The following is an 18,807-nucleotide window of genomic DNA, read 5'->3' as shown; positions in this document are numbered from 1 at the left end:
AGGGCTCAGGTTTAGTGTTTTATTTTTTTTGAAGATGTAATTCTATACAAATACACTCATGTACTCATAACTATAGGGGGTAATACTCCCCGTACCCTTCCGATGTTGAATGGGACACCGTCAGACCTCCCCGAAGCACAATGCCAAGGGACTCTTTAGACTTTTAGCTGGTTTTGTGCACTTGAAAGAAAACAAAAGGCATGGCTGAAGGAGCACGGTGTGGTCTTATCTTTGGGGGTTAATAAAGAGACATGTGTATGTCAGATGGCTTGTCTGTTTTTTCTAATGTTTCTTCATCAAATTTGTGGAGATTGTAACTGATCTTTGCACCTAAATTTCTGAGCTAAATGCATGGTTTGCTCACTGGTTTGAGTTTTAGGTTTTATGTTTACTACCATGTTAAATCAAATGTGATAATTATTGAGAGAAATTGCTGTCCTCACGTCAAGAGTAACATAAGTCAAGGACCCTAACCCAAGTAGGGGGTTAATGTATGTATGATGGTTAGATCTGCGCAATACGCAAATGCATCACAAAAACATGCAAAAAGTGTTCATATTGTGTGTGCAGATGGCTGCTCGACTCGTGCCGCTTGTGCTTTTGTGTGTTGCATCAATATACGCATCCCGTTGCTAATCATAATATTGGAAAAAATATTCCATCTCAGTCCAGTGTTGCGCGTCGGGCTGACATTGAAGTGGCCATACATTACTGCAGGCTGCTTGCAGTATTTTCACGATGACATCATCCCTTTGGAGTCGACACCACGTGGTTAACTGCCATTCCTGCAACAACAAAATATATACACACAATTTTCCAAGCCTGCGATCAAATAAAGAGAAGAAAATAAATGTCATTTGCTGTTGAATAAACTAGTCCATCGATGGGGGGTTGGAGAGGGGGGCTGCTGCTGTTATTCCGGATGACATTGAAGTGTACTGTTTTGCTCTGACGTACCTCTTTAACATGAACAATGACGTACGTCAATTGTGATTGGACGACACAAGAGGATGCGCGGAAATCGACCAATCACAAGACGCGGCATATTCAGGTAGTAAATCCTCGGTCCTGCCTCCCAACTGTAACACTGTCCAGGGAAGGCTTCCATACTTCTCTCGTTAGTGTGTTTTTAGCCCTTGCCTCGCTCGCTTCCTCTCCCCCTCCGTGCCGCCGTTAAAAGCCCTTCCGCTCGACGAAAAGGGGATAAAGATGATTTGAAGAGTCCAACGCGGACAACCGAGGAGGGACGGGGCTCGAGAGAGTGGGTGGAGGCTCTCGCCCTGTGGTTTATATGGACCTCCGCCATCCAACCAAGTCAATATGCGGCTAGTGTCGGCTACGTAAGAGAAGCCCGAGTGGCTTCGGCTGGGAGTGGGCTCTCCACGGCCAACGAAACGAGGTAAGGGGCTTCTCGTTGAGTCCTACTCAACGGCTTCCACTTTCGAAGCGCAACAAGACCATAATCCATTCGTGTTAGCAGCGCGCGGGCGGTTAGCTTGCTCTGTAATTACTTATCTGGCAGGCTGTTAAATCTCGTCGAGTTTGTAACGCAAGGTCGCAAACATCGCGATAGTTCCATCGTTAGGGAAATTTATTGACACGCTGGCTGACGCCAAAACGCGTTTCGTACCTGAATTTGAGCACGAAACGATTAGCGCGTCACCTGTGAACCTGGTCAAAAAGAACGTCGTACCTTTGGAAAAAGGTGGGGCGTGTCAGGTTGTTGCTGTGGGATGTTAGGAAAACCATAACAAACAAACAAGGCGCCCGTGGTGCGTTTTGTTGCGCTCATGTGATGAATTTCTCACCGTGTAAACAAACGTCTCAGTCCGAATGTAAGCAATGCGCATGCGCTGTGGATTACCCCCCTTTTTTTATTTGTCTTTAATAGGCTTTGCACTGAATTCAGTTTCAGAGCGTGGGTTAAGTTTCGAGGCGGTCACACGTCTTCCCCGCTGGGTGTCTGCTTTCATTCGCCCCCCTGTCTCTTGTTACCGGCCTCCTCTATGGTACTGTAGGCCACTCCGGCCCCCTGTCTATAAATTAACTTTTACTGTATGTGTTTATGCTCGGTGTTGGGTTTCCATTCCGGATTGTTACTGAGCATTGCTGTATTGTGGGGCGTCAAATACCTCCACGGCAAAAGCAACTGCACTGTGTGCTAGTAAACCCAGTCAGTCAGTGTGCGCCAGGCACCCTTTTGATATTGTGCAGATGTGCATTAGTGGAGATTAACGTGCGATATTGGTACTCTGGAGCAGATTATAGACGATCCCCCTCTGAAAATCGTATTCTGAGTGTCGATGGCATAATACAGATATCAGTACAGACAATACAACATCTTACCATTTCGACGAGATCTTATGGAGTACACTTATGCTAAAGTCAATAATATATCAAAGTTACAAAATGTGCAAGGATTGTTTTAAACATCTTGATATTCGACACATCTGTGAAATGAAATTAAAATAAAGTAAAAGTACTCAATGTTGGCTCATGGAGTCCTTCATTTGCCCAGCGTCCTCAGTGCCAGCGCTTAGCGTTGTGGCTGTTTACTGAGTGGCAGAAAGTGGCCCCTCGCGCTGACCTAATGCCCCCTCCCGTCTGTGCTCTGACCCTGAAACTACTCACCCCCTTGATTAACATGTGATCATCTGGTTGACATAGATTATCCCCACTGCAAATTGTACACTCAACGTCACCATGATGAAACCGCCATTCACAGTAGAGCCAATGTACATTTTCAGTAGTAGAAGGACAGTTAAACAAAAACAGAAGAATAAATAAAAACGACTTGCCTTATGAATAGATGGGCGAGTACGGATACATCAGTCTTGTTCCACAATTCTTTTGGGGCATTGTGTAAAATGAGATTTTTTACATCGAGTACGAGAGGTATCAGTTACGGGTATCGGTCTGGAAAAAAAGCTGTATCTAACATCCCTTGCAAAATGTTCCATGTGAAAAACATTCCACGTGTCTTGGGTTGCAGTGCGCCGTTTCCTTCGGAGTGGACCCGCCGAGCTGAGAACCCCACCGAAAGGCAGCGAGCCTCCTCGGCGCGGGTGCGACGATGACCGAGCTGGTCGCCAAGTGGGCCTGTGAATACTGCACCTACGAGAACTGGCAGTCGGCCATCAAGTGCACCATGTGCCGCGCGCAGCGGCCCAGCGCGGGCGCCATCATCACTGAGGAGCCCTTCAAGAGCGTCCCACCGCTGGACCCCGTCGGCCTCAGCAACAGCCCCACCCAGGGGAGCTCCTCTTTGCTCATTTGTCCCGACTCCAGCGCGCGGCCACGCGTCCGTGTGCCTGACGCCCCAGAGACCAGTTCCAAGTGGTCCTGTCACATGTGTACCTACCTGAACTGGCCTCGCGCCATCCGCTGCACTCAGTGCCTGTGTCACAGGCAGCACGCCGGTCATCAAGGACAGCCGCGGAGTCCGACCGAGTCGCCCCAGACCTCAGGCTCCGGGTGCCGCCCGGCGCCCTCCTCCACTGCCACGGACCCCTGCGAGGAATACAATGACCGCAATCGGCTCAACACACACGCGCAGCACTGGACCTGCGCCGCCTGTACTTACGAGAACTGGTCAAAGGCGCCCAAGTGTGTCGTGTGCGACCACCCGCGGCCCGGACACGGCCCGCTAGCCGAACCCATCGAACTGGCGTCCGAGCCCGAACGGAAGCAGCCGTCCTCCAAGTTTATCGACGCCGATATAGGAAACTGGCGGGGCTGCAGCACGGGGAGCCAGGGCGGACAGGGAGTTGGCGGCGGCGTGGTGGGTTTGGGCGGGGGCTGCAGCAGCAGCCAGAGGAGGTCGCCGCCATCCTCCAAACGCGAATCGGAGGTGAACATGGACTTTCAGAGGATCGAGGTGGCGTCGGGGGCCGGGGTCGGCAGTCAGGAGGAGCTGCAGGTGGATTTCAAAAAGCTCAAGCAGATCAAGAACCGAATGAGGAGGACGGATTGGCTGTTCCTCAACGCCTGTGTCGGTGAGTTTCAAGCAGATCCAGAGTGACCGCAGCACACTGAGGAAAAATCATTTTCAGAGGGCAACAACAAGTACAACTATGATAGCCAAGTCCGAATAAGTCGTATGCGTCACTACATTAACGTAGTTTGCCTTTGTTTGGTCAAAAAGTCAAATAAATGATGACAAATGCCATCTATTTATTCTACGCAGGGCGGTTGTTCCAAACAGGTTTACGTAGCTCAGTCCACATTTGCTCATTTGTCTTTTTGGTATGCTGATAGACTGCTGCGCTTTCAGCGAGTATCCGGCCACCCACACTGCAGACTGGCCAGTGAAGGGAGAGTGGGAGGATGAGGGTTCTCAGGAACATTTGTTTTTGTGTTAGTTTTTTTTTTTTTTCCCTTTCGCTGTCACGCTACTTGTACAGTTCTCCTTCACGTTCCGTCGAACGGCAGAAGTGATGGACGCTTTCAGGCCGAGGGGACGTCAACTCGCAAAGAGGTCACAGCCCGATTGTGCTGGAGACAATCCGTCACATGAGTTTGTCCTCTGTTGCTAGGGAGGTTAAGCGTGACACACCGCGGCACTGTGTGTGCACGCGCACAGCAGGCTTCCTTCCACAGGGACCTGTCGTTTTAAAAATAGAGTGACAAGTGGAGCCGCGGTCAGAAGTATAAACGTCTTGAGCAACACTCGTGACTTTCAGCCTGCATTATTGAGCACTAGGGGTGTAAATCGCGGGTTTTGTAACGATACGATATCATATCGATACAAAGAATCATGATACGATATTTGCCGATATCTTAAAGCCTGCTGTGATTCATTCACGATACATCACGATATAGTGCTCTACGATCGATATAGAACAATATCCTGATTTATAACAATTCATACGCAAAATCAACAAGGTACTGCAAACTCTTTATTTAGGAAATTTCAAAGTGCTTCCAAACGAATGACTTGAAGCTCAAAGGGGAGCGAATTTCCTCGTCTTCTTGGACACTAGCCATAGCACCAGCCCAGGAGCCGCGTAGTTGTCGGCTCCCCTTTCACGTGCCTGTTCTGCTCACAACACAACACGCCGCGCACTGCTCCCGGAAAGAGGAAGCAAGCAACAATGAACTGGATTTCAAAATAAAGTAGCGTCTAATGTCCGAGGTCAAAAACGGGCGATATAGATCGATGTTTACGTTTAGCATCGATGCCAACAAATCGTAGAGCATTATATCGATTAATCGATGTGTATCGATGAATCGTTACACCCCTAGTTTCAAACTACTTTTAGGGTTTCTAAGAATAGGGTTTCTAACTAGGCTTTCAAAACTAGGGTTAGGGTTTCCGACCAGGGTTTCCAAGGAGTTTTGCCATTGCTAATTAGGGTTTCAAACTAGGGTTAGGGTTTCCGACTAGGGTTTTAAACCAAGGTTAGGGTTACAAACTAGGTTTTAAAGCTCGGCTTAAGGTTTCCAACGAGGCTTTCAAACTACTTTTAGGGTGTCTAAGATTAGGGTTTCTAACTAGGCTTTCAAAACTAGGGTTAGGGTTTTCGACTAGGGTTTCCAAAATTAGGGTTGGGGTTAGGGTTTCTAACTAGGCTTTCAAAACTAGGGTTAGGGTTAGAGTTAGGGTTAGGGTTACTAACTAGGCTTTCAAAACTAGAGTTAGGGTTAGGGTTTCTAACTAGGCTTTCAAAACTAGGGTTAGGGTTTCCAACTAGGGTTTCCAAGGAGTTTTGCCATCGCTAATTAGGGTTTCAAACTAGGCTCAGGGTTTCCGACTAGGGCTTTCAAAACTAGGGTTAGGGTTTCCAACTAGGGTTTCCAAGGAGTTTTGCCATCGCTAATTAGGGTTTCAAACTAGGCTCAGGGTTTCCGACTAGGGTTTTAAACCAAGGTTAGGGTTTCAAACTAGGTTTTAAAGCTAGGGTTAGGGTTTCCAACGAGGGTTTCAAACTACTTTTAGGGTTTCTAAGATTGAGGTTTCTAACTAGGCTTTCAAAACTAGGGTTAGGGTTTTCGACTAGGGTTTCCAAAGTTAGGGTTAGGGTTGGGATTAGGGTTTCTAACTAGGCTTTCAAAACTAGGGTTAGAGTTAGGGTTAGAGTTAGGGTTAGAATTAGAGTTAGGGTTAGGGTTACTAACTAGGCTTTCAAAACTAGGGTTAGGGTTAGGGTTTCTAACTAGGCTTTCAAAACTAGGGTTAGGGTTTCCGACTAGGGTTTCCAAGGAGTTTTGCCATCGCTAATTAGGGTTTCAAACTAGGCTCAGGGTTTCCGACTAGGGTTTTAAACCAAGGTTAGGGTTTCAAACTAGGTTTTAAAGCTAGGGTTAGGGTTTCCAACGAGGGTTTCAAACTACTTTTAGGGTTTCTAAGATTGAGGTTTCTAACTAGGCTTTCAAAACTAGGGTTAGGGTTTTCGACTAGGGTTTCCAAAATTAGGGTTAGGATTAGGGTTGGGGTTAGGGTTTCTAACTAGGCTTTCAAAACTAGGGTTAGAGTTAGGGTTAGAGTTAGGGTTAGGGTTAGAATTAGAGTTAGGGTTAGGGTTACTAACTAGGCTTTCAAAACTAGAGTTAGGGTTAGGGTTAGGGTTTCTAACTAGGCTTTCAAAACTAGGGTTAGGGTTTCCGACTAGGGTTTCCAAGGAGTTTTGCCATCGCTAATTAGGGTTTCAAACTAGGCTCAGGGTTTCCGACTAGGGTTTTAAACCAAGGTTAGGGTTTCAAACTAGGTTTTAAAGCTAGGGTTAGGGTTTCCAACGAGGGTTTCAAACTACTTTTAGGGTTTCTAAGATTGAGGTTTCTAACTAGGCTTTCAAAACTAGGGTTAGGGTTTTCGACTAGGGTTTCCAAAATTAGGGTTAGGATTAGGGTTGGGGTTAGGGTTTCTAACTAGGCTTTCAAAACTAGGGTTAGAGTTAGGGTTAGGGTTAGAATTAGAGTTAGGGTTAGGGTTACTAACTAGGCTTTCAAAACTAGAGTTAGGGTTAGGGTTAGGGTTTCTAACTAGGCTTTCAAAACTAGGGTTAGGGTTTCCGACTAGGGTTTCCAAGGAGTTTTGCCATCGCTAATTAGGGTTTCAAACTAGGCTCAGGGTTTCCGACTAGGGTTTTAAACCAAGGTTAGGGTTTCAAACTAGGTTTTAAAGCTAGGGTTAGGGTTTCCAACGAGGGTTTCAAACTACTTTTAGGGTTTCTAAGATTGAGGTTTCTAACTAGGCTTTCAAAACTAGGGTTAGGGTTTTCGACTAGGGTTTCCAAAGTTAGGGTTAGGGTTAGGATTAGGGTTGGGGTTAGGGTTGGGGTTAGGGTTTCTAACTAGGCTTTCAAAACTAGGGTTAGAGTTAGGGTTAGAGTTAGGGTTAGGGTTAGAATTAGAGTTAGAGTTAGAGTTAGAGTTAGAGTTAGAGTTAGAGTTAGGGTTAGGGTTACTAACTAGGCTTTCAAAACTAGAGTTAGGGTTAGGGTTTCTAACTAGGCTTTCAAAACTAGGGTTAGGGTTTCCGACTAGGGTTTTAAACCAAGGTTAGGGTTTCAAACTAGGTTTTAAAGCTAGGGTTAGGGTTTCCAACGAGGGTTTCAAACTACTTTTAGGGTTTCTAAGATTGAGGTTTCTAACTAGGCTTTCAAAACTAGGGTTAGGGTTTTCGACTAGGGTTTCCAAAGTTAGGGTTAGGGTTGGGATTAGGGTTTCTAACTAGGCTTTCAAAACTAGGGTTAGAGTTAGGGTTAGAGTTAGGGTTAGAATTAGAGTTAGGGTTAGGGTTACTAACTAGGCTTTCAAAACTAGAGTTAGGGTTAGGGTTAGGGTTTCTAACTAGGCTTTCAAAACTAGGGTTAGGGTTTCCGACTAGGGTTTCCAAGGAGTTTTGCCATCGCTAATTAGGGTTTCAAACTAGGCTCAGGGTTTCCGACTAGGGTTTTAAACCAAGGTTAGGGTTTCAAACTAGGTTTTAAAGCTAGGGTTAGGGTTTCCAACGAGGGTTTCAAACTACTTTTAGGGTTTCTAAGATTGAGGTTTCTAACTAGGCTTTCAAAACTAGGGTTAGGGTTTTCGACTAGGGTTTCCAAAATTAGGGTTAGGATTAGGGTTGGGGTTAGGGTTTCTAACTAGGCTTTCAAAACTAGGGTTAGAGTTAGGGTTAGAGTTAGGGTTAGGGTTAGAATTAGAGTTAGGGTTAGGGTTACTAACTAGGCTTTCAAAACTAGAGTTAGGGTTAGGGTTAGGGTTTCTAACTAGGCTTTCAAAACTAGGGTTAGGGTTTCCGACTAGGGTTTCCAAGGAGTTTTGCCATCGCTAATTAGGGTTTCAAACTAGGCTCAGGGTTTCCGACTAGGGTTTTAAACCAAGGTTAGGGTTTCAAACTAGGTTTTAAAGCTAGGGTTAGGGTTTCCAACGAGGGTTTCAAACTACTTTTAGGGTTTCTAAGATTGAGGTTTCTAACTAGGCTTTCAAAACTAGGGTTAGGGTTAGGGTTAGAGTTAGGGTTAGAATTAGAGTTAGGGTTAGGGTTACTAACTAGGCTTTCAAAACTAGAGTTAGGGTTAGGGTTAGGGTTTCCAAAGTTAGGGTTAGGGTTAGGATTAGGGTTGGGGTTAGGGTTGGGGTTAGGGTTTCTAACTAGGCTTTCAAAACTAGGGTTAGAGTTAGGGTTAGAGTTAGGGTTAGGGTTAGAGTTAGAGTTAGAGTTAGGGTTAGGGTTACTAACTAGGCTTTCAAAACTAGAGTTAGGGTTAGGGTTTCTAACTAGGCTTTCAAAACTAGGGTTAGGGTTTCCGACTAGGGTTTTAAACCAAGGTTAGGGTTTCAAACTAGGTTTTAAAGCTAGGGTTAGGGTTTCCAACGAGGGTTTCAAACTACTTTTAGGGTTTCTAAGATTGAGGTTTCTAACTAGGCTTTCAAAACTAGGGTTAGGGTTTTCGACTAGGGTTTCCAAAGTTAGGGTTAGGGTTGGGATTAGGGTTTCTAACTAGGCTTTCAAAACTAGGGTTAGAGTTAGGGTTAGAATTAGAGTTAGGGTTAGGGTTACTAACTAGGCTTTCAAAACTAGAGTTAGGGTTAGGGTTAGGGTTTCTAACTAGGCTTTCAAAACTAGGGTTAGGGTTTCCGACTAGGGTTTCCAAGGAGTTTTGCCATCGCTAATTAGGGTTTCAAACTAGGCTCAGGGTTTCCGACTAGGGTTTTAAACCAAGGTTAGGGTTTCAAACTAGGTTTTAAAGCTAGGGTTAGGGTTTCCAACGAGGGTTTCAAACTACTTTTAGGGTTTCTAAGATTGAGGTTTCTAACTAGGCTTTCAAAACTAGGGTTAGGGTTTTCGACTAGGGTTTCCAAAATTAGGGTTAGGATTAGGGTTGGGGTTAGGGTTTCTAACTAGGCTTTCAAAACTAGGGTTAGAGTTAGGGTTAGAGTTAGGGTTAGAATTAGAGTTAGGGTTAGGGTTACTAACTAGGCTTTCAAAACTAGAGTTAGGGTTAGGGTTAGGGTTTCTAACTAGGCTTTCAAAACTAGGGTTAGGGTTTCCGACTAGGGTTTCCAAGGAGTTTTGCCATCGCTAATTAGGGTTTCAAACTAGGCTCAGGGTTTCCGACTAGGGTTTTAAACCAAGGTTAGGGTTTCAAACTAGGTTTTAAAGCTAGGGTTAGGGTTTCCAACGAGGGTTTCAAACTACTTTTAGGGTTTCTAAGATTGAGGTTTCTAACTAGGCTTTCAAAACTAGGGTTAGGGTTTTCGACTAGGGTTTCCAAAGTTAGGGTTAGGGTTAGGATTAGGGTTGGGGTTAGGGTTGGGGTTAGGGTTTCTAACTAGGCTTTCAAAACTAGGGTTAGAGTTAGGGTTAGAGTTAGGGTTAGGGTTAGAATTAGAATTAGAGTTAGAGTTAGAGTTAGAGTTAGAGTTAGGGTTAGGGTTACTAACTAGGCTTTCAAAACTAGAGTTAGGGTTAGGGTTAGGGTTTCTAACTAGGCTTTCAAAACTAGGGTTAGGGTTTCCGACTAGGGTTTCCAAGGAGTTTTGCCATCGCTAATTAGGGTTTCAAACTAGGCTCAGGGTTTCCGACTAGGGTTTTAAACCAAGGTTAGGGTTTCAAACTAGGTTTTAAAGCTAGGGCTAGGGTTTCCAACGAGGGTTTCAAACTACTTTTAGAGTTTCTAAGATTATGGTTTCTAACTAGGCTTTCAAAACGAGGGTTAGGGTTTCCGACCGAGGTTTCCAAGGAGTTTTGCCATTGCTATTTAGGGTTTCAAACTAGGGTTAGGGTTTCCGACTAGGGTTTTAAACAAAGGTTAGTGTTACAAACTTGATTTTAATGCTAGGGTTAGGGTTTCCAACGAGGGTTTCAAACTACTTTTATGGTTTCTAAGATCAGGGTTTCTAACTAGGCTTTCAAAACTAGGGTTAGGGTTTCCGACCAGGGTTTCCATGGAATTTTGCCATCGCTAATTAAAGTTTCAAACAAAGGGTAGGGTTTCCGACTAGGATTTTAAACCAAGCTTAGGGTTACAAACTAGGTTTTAAAGCTAAGGTTAGGGTTTCCAACGAGGGTTTCAAACTACTTTTAGGGTTTCTAAGATTAGGGTTTCTAACTAGGCTTTCAAAACTAGGGTTAGGGTTTCCGACCAGGGTTTCCAAGGAGTTTTGCCATTGCTAATTAGGGTTTCAAGCTAGGGTTAGGGTTTCCGACTAGAGTTTTAAATCAAGGTTAGGGTTACAAACTAGGGGGGTAAATCGCGGGTTTTGTAACGATACGATATCATATAGATACAAAGAATCACGATACGATATTTGCCGATATCTTAAAGCCTGCTGTGATTCATTCACGATACATCACGATATAGTGCTCTACGATCGATATAAAACAATATCCTGATTTATAACAATTCATACGCAAAATCAACAAGGTACTGCAAACTCTTTATTTAGGAAATTACAAAGTGCTTCCAAACGAATGACTTGAAGCCCAAAGGGGAGCGAATTTCCTCGTCTTCTTGGACACTAGCCATAGCACCAGCCCAGGAGCCGCGTAGTTGTCGGCTCCCCTTTCACGTGCCTGCTCTGCTCACAACACAACACGCCGCGCACTGCTCCCGGAAAGAGGAAGCAAGCAACAATGAACTGGATTTCAAAATAAAGTCGCGTCTAATGTCCGAGGTCAAAAACGGGCGATATAGATCGATGTTTACGTTTAGCATCGATGCCAACAAATCGTAGAGCATTATATCGATTAACTGATGTGTATCGATGAATCGTTACACCCCTATTGAGCACCTGACAGTGACTTGCCATCATTCAGCGCATGACAAATATTTGGTGTTGAGACCACCGATGTCACATTGCCAGACTGTTGCGTGTCCTGAGGCGAGCACCGCGCTGCGCCTCTTGGCTTACAGGATGCGCGAGTGTCCACGCCGGTCTGCTGTTTTTGCGATCCTCGCTCGTCACTTTGGGCCGCTTTTTTTTTCCCTCCCGCTTGTCAGCTCACGGCTCCACACCGGCGGTCCTGCCGCCCACTCCGAGTTTCTCGCACAAACGCTCATGTGCGGCCCAACCTTGTTTTGTGTTGACATGAGAGCAAAAGAAGCTCCGTGCAGTGTTTACAGTATACTCAAAAGGATGCTACACTTGTTGTATGGAGCGTCCGTCATTTAAATTCTCAGCGCTTTGTAATGTCTTTCCACACAGGCGTGGTGGAGGGCGACCTGGCGGCCGTAGAGGCCTACAAGACGTCGGGCGGCGACATCGCCAGGCAGCTGTCGTCCGACGAGGTGCACCTGCTCAATCGTCGGTCGGCGTTCGACGTAGGCTTCACGCTGGTGCACCTCGCCATCCGCTTCCAGAGGCAGGACATGCTGGCCGTGCTGCTCACCGAGGTCAGTGGAGAAGCCTTTCTGAATGTTTGTGGCCGAGGCGCGCGCAGCAGCTTGGTATCTGACGTCGCCGTTATCCCAGATTATGCGCCGGCGCGCACCTCGCCTCGCTCACTGGCCCAATTTGCTGTCAGAGCGGGTCAGCCAGAAATTGCTGAGTGAGACGTGGGAGTGTGCCTGCAAAAATATTTGACTTCACTTCCATTGGCAGCACAACAGCCAAATGCTGCTTCACCGTGTTTTATTATTTTTTTTAACTCTGGGCTCTGGTCTGGACAGCTTTTGTCTAAAATGCTTTTCTCTTCTCAGGTGTCCCAACAGGCAGCCAAGTGCATCCCGGCGATGGTGTGTCCCGAGCTGACGGAGCAGATCCGCCGCGAGGTGGCTGCCTCCCTCCACCAACGCAAGGGGGACTTCACCTGCTACTTCCTCACGGACCTGGTCACCTTCACCTTGCCAGCAGGTCACCTTTAATTCGCTGTCTGGAGTGTTGCTCTTGTTCAACATACAAATTGTAAAAAAAAAAAAATGCCAGTGTCTGGTTTAGGATTGCTCATCAATGTGCGAGATAATAGCGACCTTGGCACGTGGCCACGAGCAAAGACTCGCTCTGTTTGGCCCGCACACAGCCGATCCATTCATTTGTCTTTTCGGGGAAGAATTGGCTACTGTGTTGACAAGAGCCCCACGAGCATAGACAGAAAGCCAGGGGTTATTGTGGACGCAACAAAAACAAGCTAGCCGGTCTGAGCAGAAGCATTTCGGTCATCTTGTGCTCATTAAAAACCGCTAGAATAGAATAGAATAGAATAGAATAGAATAGAAAGCTTTCATTGCTGTTTTAAGGTAGGGCAAATATATTTATAAACAACTATGAATCTACTAGAATTTTTATTTGAATTACTTGTATATATATATATATATTTTTTTTTTAAAAACATATGTTTTGGCTGTATTTGTTGCAGATATTGAGGATTTACCCCCAGCCGTTCAGGAAAAGCTTTTTGACGAGGTTTTGGACCGAGATGTGCAAAAAGGTAAAATGTTGCACACTTCTTATTACACCAGTGAGTGCGTGCACAAATTGCTGTTTGAGGGAGTTCAAGCAGATCTAAGTTGACGGTGATCCACTTGCTGTCCAAACTCATCCTCTAACGGGAAGCACGCCAAGTATTTGCATTCGCACTTCCTCCCTGCCAAAATTGGTCTCTGTCTCCTTGATTGCCCGTCTTTTCTTGAGTCCAAACACAGCCAAAGAGTTTTGTTAATTTCTCAAGGCTTTTTATCTTCTACCAGACGTGCACGCAACCACTTCCACACCGCTAACAGGCAGAACTTCACTTCACATGTGTCGTCACGAGGATCACATAACAAGCAACCTTAGCCAGAAAATTTGGCCAGAAAAGACCGCTATGCTTTCCTTTTTTTTTTTTTTTTTTTTTTTAGATTAACAGATTAAGATTTAAATCTGATCACGTGGCCTGGTAAACTGCACGCCAACTTTCTGCACCCACCCCAACCCTTAAAGTTGCTCTGATGCACCAAATGCGGCTTCCTATTGGGTCACTGCTTCAGCGACACACTGAGGAGGTCCGCCATTAAATAGATTAAGCTCGCTGTGCTTCAAAGACAGCACGTCCACACAAGGGGCTTGTTGTCCTCCCACCAGCTCACGTGTTCCCTCTTGTATCAGCTCATAGCTAGCTGGTGTCAAATTTGGAACTGGATTCTTGTTTTCCTTTTTTTTTTTTCTTTAAAGGGATACAATAAAATAGCCTTATACGGTTAAGACCGCAACGATTCTGGCCAAATATTGACTTCAAGAGGATTTTGATCTAATCCAATTTACAAATGTGCAAACAAAACAAATATTACGCATAAACACAAAACGTATAGAATAATACTATGAACAAAAGGAATCATGCAGAAACACAAGGTCTTTTTTTTGGTGTGTTGGCAAATCAGTAATCTTATCAATTGCTTATCCCCCCCAGAGCTGGAGGAGGAGTCTCCCATCATCAACTGGTCGTTGGAGCTCGGGACCCGGCTGGACAGCCGTCTGTATGCCTTGTGGAATCGCACGGCCGGCGACTGCCTGCTGGACTCGGTACTGCAGGCCACTTGGGGCATCTACGACAAGGACTCGGTCCTGCGCAAGACGCTCCACGACAGCCTGCACGACTGCTCACACTGGTGAGGCGCTAAATAAAAACTACACAAAATGTACGGAGGTGCGCTTCAAGCATTTTAAGTCATCCAAAACAGTTTACGTTAAGACCCAATTGGGTGTAAGCCGGCCATCAAAGTAAACTCGAGGTGTGTTTGTTTATTGTCCAAGGTTCTACACGCGTTGGAAGGAATGGGAGTCGTGGTATTCGCAAAGCTTCGGCCTGCACTTTTCTCTGCGGGAGGAACAGTGGCAGGAGGACTGGGCCTTCATCCTGTCACTGGCCAGTCAGGTACGCAAAGCCGCCCAGAACCGTCACGTCCGGTCCTGCAATGGGCAGAAGTCTAAGTCTCAGCGTCATCTTCCCTCCCCAGCCCGGATCCAGCTTGGAGCAGACTCACATTTTTGTTCTTGCGCACATACTTCGGAGGCCCATCATCGTCTACGGAGTGAAGTACTACAAAAGTTTCCGTGGGGAAACGCTCGGGTTCACTCGCTTTCAAGGTAGGCGCCGGTGTTACACGGGCATTGATATGTATACTTTTTAAATTGCAAAGCATTATTAAAAGAAAAATGGTTGACCACATTGATGTGCCCCGGGGCTTCGTTTTTGAGTCCCTCATAGCTGACATTGCAGACATAGCTGCTGTGCACTCTTCTCCACAAGTAACCCTTTCAGCTATTTCAGCGACTGTAAACATAAAAGGCGTCTGTAGGGAAATGGATGACACACACACACGCGAATGTCTGTCGTTTTTTTTTTTGCAAGGCAATGATGAAAGAGCATTTGTTGACTGTTTGTAGCGAAAGCGACTGAGCAGGTGAAGCCAGTGAAAGCTCCCATGCAATTGCGTTGCTAAGGTGCGACTACGGCGAGCTAGTCAGACAGACAAAAGTATTGGGACCCATACAGGAAGTGAAGAAAAGGCTTCCTGCGGGATAATAAGAGAACGAGTGTAAGAAGATGTCGCAGAATTCTTGCATGTTGAGAATCGGTAACGTCAAATTCAGATCAGATTCGCCAAACAGTTCAGTCGAACGCAGAAAATCGGATTGAACACGTCGAGAGGCTTCTTTCTGTGCGAGCCGCTGATGCCGTGTTTGACGCGTGTGCGTTGCCAGGCGTGTACTTGCCCCTGCTGTGGGAGCAGAGCTTCTGCTGGAAGAGCCCCATCGCGCTGGGCTACACGCGCGGCCACTTCTCCGCCCTGGTGGCCATGGAGAACGACGGCTTCGACAATCGCGGCGCCGGCGCCAACCTCAACACAGACGACGACGTCACCGTCACCTTCCTGCCGCTCGTCGACAACGACCGCAAGCTGCTGCACATCCACTTCCTCTCCGCGCAAGAAGTAAGTTGTTTGCCGAATACATCGTTCTCATTTTTCTTCCATTTTGACACGGCCGCATGCTTTTTTTGTCAGATGGGCAACGAGGAGCAGCAGGAGAAGCTGCTGCGCTCGTGGCTGGACTGCTGCGTGACGGAAGGCGGCGTGCTGGTGGCCCTGCAGAAGAGCTCACGCCGACGCAACCACCCGCTCGTCACGCAGATGGTGGAGAAGTGGCTGGACGGCTATCGGCAGATACGGGCCTGCGCCGCGCTGTCAGACGGCGAGGAGGAGGAGGAGGACGAGGACGAGTGAGTCCTCGCTGGCCGCTCGAGACTTTGGGACAAACTGACCCGCGCGGAAAATGGAAAGGTTTACAAATTCCAAACCACCTTTTGTTTCTCCAATGTGACGACACAAGTGGAATTCCCACATGTAAATGCAGGCGTGGGAAGCCCTTTTGAAGCATTCAGTCCACGTCCTTCGGCTTCTTCTCTCTAGTAAGACAATTCAGTAGTAGAAGAACCACATCTTACTAGTTTCTGGCACTGCTCATCGCCACCTTTGGGTTTGACCTTCACATTTTTCTTACTACTAGTTGCACTTTTGGGCCCAAAGCCACTTGAGCATTTATTTGTTGTCCAACTTAAGGTCCTTGTACTAGGTACGCTTTTTGCTCCAACTAATGTTTTATCCACTACTAGTGCCACTTTTGGCCTAGGGGTTTGGATGTGAAAGTCATACGCCTTAGTTTATAGCTGCAGTTCATATAAAATACAACTCAGTTCAAGGTCCTTGTATGGCTATCCGCTTTGTCATCACTAGTGAGAATTCAATACACTAGCAGAATTCTTTTCGGGTTCAATTGTGTGCCAGCCGGTAGGCCAAAAAGTGCTACTGGCTGTACTCACGGACCTTATTCTGGATATGGAATGAACGCTCAAAGGGTTTTCCATAATTATGCATGTGGTTGTTGAAAAGAAAACGACTTATATTCGAATATGAACTCTACCAGCATTTATGTGTTCAGTACCAAAAGTAAGCACATTATTTCCTATTTGGGTTTTGGGAAATATGCGGGGGGGGAAAATGGACAAAGCCATTGTTGTGTTTAGAAGTTCTAATGAAGCACTGCACATTTGTGACAACATTTCTATATGAATATGATCGCTTGAATGAGGTCAATGATGCTCTTGGAAAAAAAAAAAAGGGAGGGAGACGTTCCCTTTAATAAGTGGACTCACACTATAGAAGTTTGCTTTTGTTTTTAGTCAACATATTTATTATGATTGTATATGGAAGCTCATAATCTGTATATTTTTCAGCTTTTTGGGGGGTTGATGAAGAAGCGACATTTCGATTTTACCGGTGGTTTTAATTTTTCGGTAGTACCTCAAGGGGACGTCTACAACCTGGTGCTTGTTTTTCTTATTTTTCATTGCGTGTCCCATCACGTCAGCTTTTACCCTACCCAGGTCACCTTCACGCACCTCGTTTGTGTGGTCAAGCATCTCATCGTCATGGCAACGACATCAAAACCAAAGCAGATGGGGAATTCACTTCTGTTTTTTTTTTCTCGGTTTGAGTGTCCACAGCTGATGTGTTGTTTGCTATTGATGCAATAGCAGGTCACCTTACATACCTGCAAAAGTGTAACACAAACAAGTGAGCAAAAAATCAACAACCAGAGAAATAAACACATTTTTCAATGTTTCAACTGCTTATTTCTGATTGGACAGGATGTGTTGTACCCTCTAGTGGAAAGGGGCAGATACATTCACTGAAGTTGATGTTGGTCAATTATAAAACATATATAGATGTAAATGAATTTGACTTTGTATAGTAAAGCTGTTTTTAATGACCATGTAAGGCTTTTCTTATAAAAAATTGACCATGACATTTAAGGAAATAATGACCATGCATAGCATAGGTGTCAAACTGCAGTCCTTGGGGCTGCATTCCAACATGTTTTCCAAGATCCCCTCGTTAAGTGCACCTGCGTGAAAAGTTTTAGCTCCTTCGGTACGTGAAAATCACCAAAATCTTTTCACGCAGGTGTGTTTAACGAGGGTAACTTGGAAAACATATTAGAACGCGGCCCCGAGGACTAGAGCGTGACACCTGTGACCTTTGACCATGATATTTCCCTAATAAAGTGGCCTGTTATTAGGTACACTTGAAAATGGCGGTGTACCTAATGGAGTGTCCGTGTGATCCCCTCGTTAAGTGCACCTGCGTGAAAAGTTTTAGCTCCTGCGGAACATGAAATGAGCTAAAACTTTTCACGCAGGTGCGCTTAACGAGGTAATTTGGAAAACATATTGGAACGCGGCCCCGAGGACTACAGCTTGACACCTGTGACCTTTGACCATGATATTTCCCTAATAAAGTGGCCTGTTATTAGGTACACTTGAAAATGGCGGTGTACCTAATGGAGTGTCCGTGTGATCCCCTCGTTAAGTGCACCTGCGTGAAAAGTTTTAGCTCCTGCGGAACATGAAATGAGCTAAAACATTTCACGCAGGTGCGCTTAACGAGGTAATTTGGAAAACATATTGGAACGCGGCCCCGAGGACTAGAGCTTGACACCTGTGACCTTTGACCATGATATTTCCCTAATAAAGTGGCCTGTTATTAGGTACACTTGAAAATGGCGGTGTACCTAATGGAGTGTCCGTGTGATCCCCTCGTTAAGTGCACCTGCGTAAAAAGTTTTAGCTCCTGCGGAACATGAAATGAGCTAAAACTTTTCACGCAGGTGCGCTTAACGAGGTAATTTGGAAAACATATTGGAACGCGGCCCCGAGGACTAGAGCTTGACACCTGTGACCTTTGACCATGATATTTCCCTAATAAAGTGGCCTGTTATTAGGTACACTTGAAAATGGCGGTGTACCTAATGGAGTGTCCGTGTGATCCCCTCGTTAAGTGCACCTGCGTGAAAAGTTTTAGCTCCTGCGGAACATGAAATGAGCTAAAACTTTTCACGCAGGTGCGCTTAACGAGGTAATTTGGAAAACATATTGGAACGCGGCCCCGAGGACTAGAGCTTGACACCTGTGACCTTTGACCATGATATTTCCCTAATAAAGTGGCCTGTTATTAGGTACACTTGAAAATGGAGGTGTACCTAATGGAGTGTCCGTGTGATTCCCTCGTTAAGTGCACCTGCGTAAAAAGTTTTAGCTCTTGCAGAACGTGAAAATGACCAAAATCTTTTCACGCAGGTGTGTTTAACGAGGGTAACTTGGAAAACATATTGGAACGCGGCCCCTCGAGGACTGGAGGTCCACACCCCTGGTTTAAGTGAAAAGTGCCACACCCGCCCTAACCCCCACTTTCTGATTGGCTGTTTGATCCATGACATCACTTGGACACTCCATTAGGTACACGGCCATTTTCAAGTGTACCTAATAACAGGCCACTTTATTAGGGAAATATATATACAATTATTGTATGGTAAGGATTTTTTTCC

General features: G+C 45.7%; 1 protein-coding gene and 1 long non-coding RNA gene across 2 annotated transcripts; one reads left to right on the top strand and one right to left on the bottom strand.

Moving 5' to 3' along the window:
- Window positions 1–5: 5 nt before the first annotated feature.
- LOC119135166 lies at window positions 6–1,816 on the bottom strand. Its single transcript, XR_005100503.1, has 2 exons — window positions 1,631–1,816; window positions 6–785 (listed from the first exon to the last, which is right to left on the bottom strand). It is a non-coding gene; the product is annotated as an uncharacterized LOC119135166 (long non-coding RNA).
- zranb1b (zinc finger, RAN-binding domain containing 1b) lies at window positions 1,052–17,049 on the top strand. The gene is made up of 10 exons (XM_037272536.1): window positions 1,052–1,399; window positions 2,993–3,995; window positions 11,653–11,840; window positions 12,147–12,300; window positions 12,803–12,874; window positions 13,832–14,030; window positions 14,176–14,296; window positions 14,379–14,508; window positions 15,127–15,356; window positions 15,429–17,049. The coding sequence occupies exons 2-10, from the start codon at window positions 3,074–3,076 to the stop codon at window positions 15,645–15,647; spliced, it is 2,235 nt and encodes a 744-aa protein (XP_037128431.1). The 5' UTR covers window positions 1,052–1,399; window positions 2,993–3,073; the 3' UTR covers window positions 15,648–17,049.
- Window positions 17,050–18,807: the final 1,758 nt, after the last annotated feature.

Source organism: Syngnathus acus, chromosome 15 (assembly GCF_901709675.1).
Source record: "Syngnathus acus chromosome 15, fSynAcu1.2, whole genome shotgun sequence".
Lineage (NCBI taxonomy): Eukaryota > Metazoa > Chordata > Actinopteri > Syngnathiformes > Syngnathidae > Syngnathus > Syngnathus acus.
Note: the sequence above shows the minus strand (reverse complement) of the source record. Positions and strands in the feature narration are given on the sequence as shown.

Excerpts from the sequence above, each read along its gene's own strand:
- zranb1b (XM_037272536.1), top strand. The coding sequence starts at position 3,074 with ATGACCGAGCTGGTCGCCAAGTGGGCCTGTGAATACTGCACCTACGAG. Across the intron at positions 11,841-12,146 it reads TGGCCGTGCTGCTCACCGAG|GTGTCCCAACAGGCAGCCAA; the intron begins GTCAGTGGAGAA and ends TTCTCTTCTCAG. Across the intron at positions 14,297-14,378 it reads TCCTGTCACTGGCCAGTCAG|CCCGGATCCAGCTTGGAGCA; the intron begins GTACGCAAAGCC and ends TTCCCTCCCCAG.